The sequence below is a fragment of the Acyrthosiphon pisum genome, chromosome X (assembly GCF_005508785.2).
Source record: "Acyrthosiphon pisum isolate AL4f chromosome X, pea_aphid_22Mar2018_4r6ur, whole genome shotgun sequence".
NCBI classification, from domain to species: domain Eukaryota; kingdom Metazoa; phylum Arthropoda; class Insecta; order Hemiptera; family Aphididae; genus Acyrthosiphon; species Acyrthosiphon pisum.
The window spans coordinates 92,699,040-92,706,866 of record NC_042493.1 but is presented as its reverse complement, the minus strand read 5'-3'; the positions used below and the strand labels follow the sequence as shown (position 1 = coordinate 92,706,866).

The following is a 7,827-nucleotide window of genomic DNA, read 5'->3' as shown; positions in this document are numbered from 1 at the left end:
ATCTAACCGTTATTATTATGATTACAATATTATGATGTATGTTTGAATATGTTTGAATAATACTTTTATTTAAATCAAACCGAAAAATTGTGTTTACGTTAAACAATATACAAACGTTATTAAGGACCAAACAATAATGCAATATCTATTGAATCAAAATCAAAATTGTGCACTTGTGCGTTGGAATGAAGACCGACTGACGTTTCGTGAACGCGAATTTTAAAGTGTACAAACCGCATATCCACGGGTTTCAGAAGAAATAAACTTAACAAACAGAGCACAGAGGGCATTTGAAAAGACGAAACGAATCGAGAAAAACGAAAACATTTTTTCACCGACGCTGGCGAAAAACGGCGTAAAAAGCATTTGAAAACCAACAGACTGCCGCCGCGGTACGTGATAGGAAGCGCTAAGGAATCGTCGGGAACGGATGGGGGGGGGGGGGCGGATTGTAGAAACGGAGCGGTTCATTTTTTACGCCACGGTTTCACCATAGCCGGCGTTTTTTGTTCCATAGCGTCTAAGCTCACTAAGCGTCAGCTGTTGGTGGCAACGCCGCGGCACGTTATACGTCAATGTTGAACCGTTCGCTCTTCGGATTGGTCGGGCGGCGACTCGTCGTGCGCGTTTGCCAAATTGTCGTCGGGTCCAACTGTCGGGCGTAACATAATGACCGTCTAACGTCGTACGCGTTAGCAAAAATTATCGGCCGCTCGGCGACGACCTCCGACAGGTCACGACAACGCGAGCGTGGCAACGCCGCACAAAACGGAGCCGCTCGGCAGCTAACCACAAATTTCCGTCACCGTGTAAACGTTGTTTCGCCATTCGTCGTCCTGGCCGTGGTGGTTGAGTGTAAACGTGGTGGAAAATATTATCGGACAGCGAAACTCTGGTACGACTAGTATCGCGTAGCGACGGCATAATATTGCTGAACCGATCGAGGAAGCGACGTCGTCTGGTCTGGAAACCATCCGGCCGTCGCGATATCCGCGTCGGATAATTCAGTACTGCCCGAAATTTGTTCGTCCCGGACACGAGTGGACAGTAGTTGTAGTGTAGTGTAGTGTAGCAATCGTTCTGTTTCTCCCGACATGCCCGTCGATACGACTAGCGAAACTACGGAACAGCAGGTTTCCACTGTGGAGGAGAACTCGCTGAAACAGTCGAAACCTGACTTGCCTGATAGTAAGTTGATACAACTTGTTTTTTATTGTTTATTCGCTCGTGATCTGACCCTTGTACTTGTCAGGCACATACATATATAGTGTGTCTGATTGTGTGTGTATGTGTTTGGGAGAAAGATATAGATACGTGGTCACAATGGGACACCGTACAAGCTATAGACCTCATTAGCATAAGTATAAGGCTCGGTATAAGGTCTATGGTACAAGCGTTGATGGTTAAGCATTGTGTTATGGATTACGATGGATAGAATAGGATGTAGTTGAATCATGTTGACACGAATACTGAATACATTTATTGATTGCTTGTCTCAACATCCTGTTATTATTGAATGCATATTAGAACGACAAGGACAAAATTTGATTTTAATAGCGAATGTCAGAATCTGAGTATGTTATGAACTATGATGCTTGTTCAAATATTACAATGACAATGTTTTTACTGTTAGTTTAAATACCCACCAAACTAATATAGGTAATATTATGTTATTGAATAATATTTTCTTATCAGTGTTGATATTTTCAAATGATTAATTAAAAAGATCCAAAGGTGAGCAAGCTAAAGAAATTAATTAACTCAAGTTAAGTTAAGTTAAGAGGACACAAGATCGATAAGTTAAAAGTTAACAGTTAACAAATTATAAATTTAATTTGATAAGTTAAAAGTTAATATAGAAAAAAATATTAACTTAACTCAGTTTAAAAAAAGTTAATCTATTTTTTTTTTTTTAATTAGTATGTAAATCACACAAAGAATGAACGTGTCTTTTTAGTTTCTAATTTATAAATTATAAAAAACAATTTTATTGAACTTTCATCATAATGTACACTGTATACCCTTTTACTTTTCTATTATTTACTAATTTAAACTATAATCATTTCAAATTAATAATTTAATATATATATTTTTTCATATCATATAGCAAATGAATAATATAAGTTATATAACATTAAAACATAACAATTGTCCATTTATAATTTAAAATTATTAATTTTTTAAAAACATTTATAATTGATACTCGTATAATATATAATTTACAACTAGATTAAATATATGAATATACACAAAATTATGTTATCAAGAAAAAGAACAGAAATGTTTATGTTTTTGTATTGGATTATTTTTATTTTATACTGATATAGTAATATTTAGGTACGTATAAACAAAAAATTTCAAAACGTTTTTAATGTGATGGATTTTTTTTAAATCAACTGAGAAAAGCTAAGTTTATAAATAAACTGTAAATTAAACTAGTTAAGTTCATAAGTTGATTAGAAAATAAACTAACTAGTTAAGTTAAAAAGTTAAAAAAAAATTAACTTCTTAATTTAACTTTAACTTTTTGACTACCCACCTTTGAAAAGATCCCACCATTTTTATTTAAGAACCTATATGGCTTACCTACCTACCTACTTAATTTTCTTTCATTTCAAATAAGCTAATATATTTTTAGAAAACTTTTAAATATGAACATCAATTCAAATTATAATTGTTTAGTATACTTATAATTAAATGCAAGAAATATAAACTCCCTTGCGTATATGTTTTTTTTAAATATTTAGAAATTAATTTATTGTATTGGATCACTGCTAGTTAATTGTATAATATTTTCTTAGTATTGATGGTTAGGTAGGTAATTACTAATAGGTTTGTTAGTTGTTACACATTTGAAATGTATTGACCCGTGTGTTTGGTGTAAGATATGTATTTGTTTTATTTTATTTAGGTACCTAATTGATTTAATATTTTTAGTACAAAAGTCCAAATAATATTTTATAATTACATTTAAATTAATAACAATTATAAATTGTTGAATGTTTACCTATATTATATTATAATATTAGATTTTACAAGCGAGTTGGCCAATGCTCGATAGGTTACAATGTCACATATTGAACTAAAGATAGTATTTTTATTACTTATCAATAAATAAAAAAAATTAAATGACAAATAAACAATTTTTGTAATTTGATCTAACATTGATTCATTGAATACAATTTTTATGTATTTTTCAGTTGAACTTCCTGATGATGATCCTAATGAGCCAACACCTTCTACATCAAAAAATGTTTTAACAGATGGTTTAAAGCAACCATTGCCAGATGGAGTAGACAGTGATAAAGTAAAAAAAATTAGACGGACTGAAATAAGTGAAGACAAACTGGAAGTTACTAACAAAGATGATAATAAAGAAAGTCATATTGAACTGTTGTTACAAAAAGTTTCGGAATGTCTAGAAAATACAATTGATGATGAATCAAACCCTTTGCTAGAATTAAAAAATAAAATATATTTGACAAAAAATACTGATGAAACTAAATCTATAGAAAGTCCATCTAATAGTTATACAAATAATAGTGAAAAGGTCGATGTTTGTTCCAATAGTATTGATCAAAATGTTGAAGTCATAGATTCTGACAATAGTTCTGACATTTCATTATCTGATTTAACTGATTTACCTGAAGATATCAGTAGTATTAAAAGTGGAGTAAAGCAGATTACCAAAGAGAGTTTACCACAGTTATTAAAATTGTTAAATATTAAAGATTTGACTGTTGAGGTAAGAAGATTTTTATTGTTTTTAATTTTAATTATATATTAAAATTGTGTTATTACTATTGTTTAGAAATTTGAGAGAATGTGTTCACTGAAAGTTACTGAAAGTATGGTATCTAAGTTATTCTGGAGTTATAAACTTTCAGACCTTGAGTTGTTGAAGAAAAGTATACAATTCTGGCAGGAAAAATATAAATCACTAAAAAAAGAATTTAAAGAATTAAGGCATTTAGTAAATGTTTATAAACGAGAGGTAAAAAGCAATAAATATGCTAGACCACACCTAGTTACAAGGACTGTTGGTTTACAAGTAGTAATATGTCCAAGAAAGATAAATCAATTATATGATAAAAATATTGGGTACAAAATATATTGAAGTATGTTGAATTATTTGTAGGAAGGTAATATGAAGTTACCAAAACAAGCAATTCCTTTGCCAAGACCTGATCCAGTAAGTATTGCTGTTGAAGATGATGATGATGCTGTTGAATTAGAATTTGAAACAGTAGAATCTGCTAGTTCATCAACTTCAAAAATTACAAATAAGACTACAAAAAAGGTAATCTAGTACATATTACCGTTGAATATAAATACTTTAGATCGTTCACTGGCCCATAATTACACAACTCTAAATATTGCATTTTCAATCAACATGTGACACAATAATTAGTTTTTATTTAGTGCAGGAACACCACAAATCGAAATAGGGCAGTCTTGAATTTTGACTTTGGTGATTAATTGAATAAATTAAATTACGTATACTGCCATAAAATATATTATATGGCTATCTTGCTTTGAAAATAAGCTAAAAAGTATAATATTATTCAATACTGACGCATATTTTTAAAATAAAAAAGATATTGAATGTGGTGGTATTGCATTATTTTTTTACTATTCAAAAATATAACTCAAAATTGATGAATATTGAGTTATGGCAGACTTGTTCTAGAAGTGTGAATTTAATTTAGACTAATTTTTAGTTATTTATTCAAGGCATGTTTAGAATCAAGACTAAACTTATCTATAGTGACTTAAAAATTAAAAGTGTCCTAAAACAGGGTGTATCTACTTATACATAACATGTTTGGTTACTTTTTAGTAGGTATAAACATTTAATTGATTATTGTTTCAGAATGGTGATTCGGAAGAAACTATTACTTATTTAGAGCTATCTAAGAATCCATCATCATCTTCCTCAAGTTTTATAACTGGAACAGCTTCAGTAAGTTAATAAAAAATGTATAATTTTTTCTATCCTTTGATTATTATAATTATTATTCATTGTAGCGCTCTCCTCGACGAACAAGTGTTTTAAATAAAGATACCATAAATACAAGTCCAAAATCCAAAAAACTTGAACCAATTTCAATTGAAGGTAAGTTTTTAAGTTTTAACTTAATTTTAAATATTTATTATATATTATAGTTATCTCAGTATTTCAATTTATATAACTTAGAAGGGTTATGGTCAGAGATTATAACATTTGGTGATAATAAAGTTTTCATTAGTTGGGTATAATCAAGTGCTAAAAATTATTTCTTTATGAATATTTTTATTTTATTTATTCTTCTATATTCCAAATTAATTGTTGAAAATAATAATTTAGCTGCTATAAAAGTGAATCATAATTATATTTATCTGATTCAATTACCAATTTGTATGTTATTTTAATAATGATTTTTAAAAACCAGTTTTAACTTGATATAAATATTTTATTATCGAACTTAAAATAAAATAAAATAATTAATAATTTTGTTGAATCAACAAACGATTATGTTCGGACTATATGTCAAACCGATTATATTATTTATTATATCTTAGTCAGTCATAATAGTTACTTCACTGTCATTCAACATTCTGATCTTGTATATTTTTTTTTGTTATGTATGTATATCTAAAACTTTGAAAAAAGTACCAATTATAAGAACTAAATTTTGATTTTTGTAGATAGGTAATATTAATTTACATTTTTATAAGATACAAATTGCATTTAATGTTTATTTTAATTTTATAACACCCATTCATATCTTTTACAAAAAATGTTTATACTCAGTAATATAGTTTTTGAAGCCTCTTCTTTATTATTTCTTAGTTTAAAATATTGTGTGGTGAAATACCATTAATTATTATTGCTGTATATTTTTTTATTCATATGAATTTAAAACAAATTAACATCATAACAATAGTATAAATCATGATATAAATTATTAATGGTTATAAAATATAATATAATTAAGTATGTATCAGCACGTAGTAATAATGGTATTGCAAATTTATAAATAGGTTTATAAACACACGTCTAAACCCTTGATCCATTCCACTGCCTCTGGTATTATTGCATAAATTCCTTAAATTCTCTGACTACGTTTTCGTGCCTGACGTTTTTGTAATTATGTACTTGGTATGTTGAGCATCCATCAGTGCCTATGTGGTGTTATTTGTTATGCTATTGTGATTGCTTCTGTTTGTTAGGACTTCAGCGTGTACAATAGCATATACAGGACACAAGTAGGTTACCACCTTTATTTTCCCGGCATTTCATTTTAATATAATTTTTGGTTTGTCATTCGTTGCTACAATGATACGCTCAACTGTCTTTCAGTCCCCATTTATGCATTCTGTATCCATAATGACCATCGCTGGTCTGTAGTTGATTTTATACATACTACTCGTGCCTGAGTAGTTCCATTTCTATGTGGGATCTATCACCAAATTTTTGTTTACTATAGAAAAGTGTGTTCATTCATTATACCATTCTGTAATATTATTATCATCATTTCTTAAAAAGGTTCCTACGAATGAGTCCTTGATATCAATCTGAATATGAGCACGTACATCCTTGAATGTTGTCCATAATACTGACCCCTTCCTGTCCTCTGCATTTTTGTGATTAGTTTTTCTTTCTTTCGTATTTCGTGTGTTTGGTAATATGTTTGTTAACATAATATGTAGTAATTAAAATGGAGTAAATTTTACTGTAAAATTTTACCCCATTGAAGCATCATCCCCTTTTCTGGCCAGCTTCTGCATCAGATTAATTTGTGATCTTAATGACTTAATTCCTTTCTTACATAAGACATTTGCTCTTAAATGTAAGAGTGGAGTCCAATATTTTTCCTAGATACTTAGGTGTGAAGTTGTGTTTAATGTGTACTCTGCATGACTATTTATTGCTCAGATGAAATTTACATACCTCCAATGAGGATTTGCAGGAATTGGCTTTAAGTGCTATTTATAGAAGTATTAATATATCGTATTCGAGTCATCTGTTAGCGTCATCTTGAACCCTGCTCTGGTATGGAATTGCAATCAATCAAAATCTAAACTCTTTATTTTATAAAATTGTATGTATTATACAAGTTAAATAAGATGGGGGCTAGAATTGATTCTCAGGGTGAGTCCATTATTGAGTGTGTACAAGTTGCTTCCTTTTTTGCACAAAAATACTTAAAAATACAGTGGTTTGTGATCATCTTATCTATGATTGTTATTAATTTTTTGTATGGAATGACTAGTAATTAATTCATAAGACTCGAGACAATGTTATATGCTGCACTTATTTTAAGTCTCCTTTACAATCCCAATACTATTAAGGCTGTAAGTACAAGTACTTGTTCTTTGTATCCTCTGTGGTGATTCTTGAATCCATTTATAGTACCCAGAAAATCATTATAGAACATAGTAAAGTAAATACAAATTCTCGTTCTTGCAAATATAATAAACTATAAATGATATGGTCTTTGAGTATATTGTATAACCCATCTGCGGGGGGATACTTGTTGGTTTTCTTTATTACATTATACAATAGACATACACATTATTCTGTATGTGCTTAGTACTGGGCTCATTCCAACATTTTTTTATTTGGTATTTAAATTCTGTTGATAAAATACCAATAGTTATTAAAAATTAAAATATTGTTATTAAACAACTTAATTTTGAATATTACAGTGGATTTATTTACTAAATCAGTTGGATTCATCAATTTTATTAGTTATTACTCTCAATAAATAGGGCTAGATACTAGATGTCTTAGATTACAAGACTACTATTTAAATATATTGTTAGCTGTATCAGAATATTAAA

General features: G+C 29.4%; 1 protein-coding gene across 1 annotated transcript; it reads left to right on the top strand.

The window, feature by feature from the left end:
* The first annotated feature begins 633 nt into the window (after window positions 1-633).
* Window positions 634-5,166, top strand: LOC100573541. Its single transcript, XM_029491301.1, has 6 exons — window positions 634-1,188; window positions 3,201-3,745; window positions 3,812-3,994; window positions 4,139-4,300; window positions 4,874-4,963; window positions 5,029-5,166. Exons 1-6 carry the CDS (start codon window positions 1,095-1,097, stop codon window positions 5,164-5,166), a joined length of 1,212 nt encoding a protein of 403 aa, XP_029347161.1. The 5' UTR covers window positions 634-1,094.
* Window positions 5,167-7,827: the final 2,661 nt, after the last annotated feature.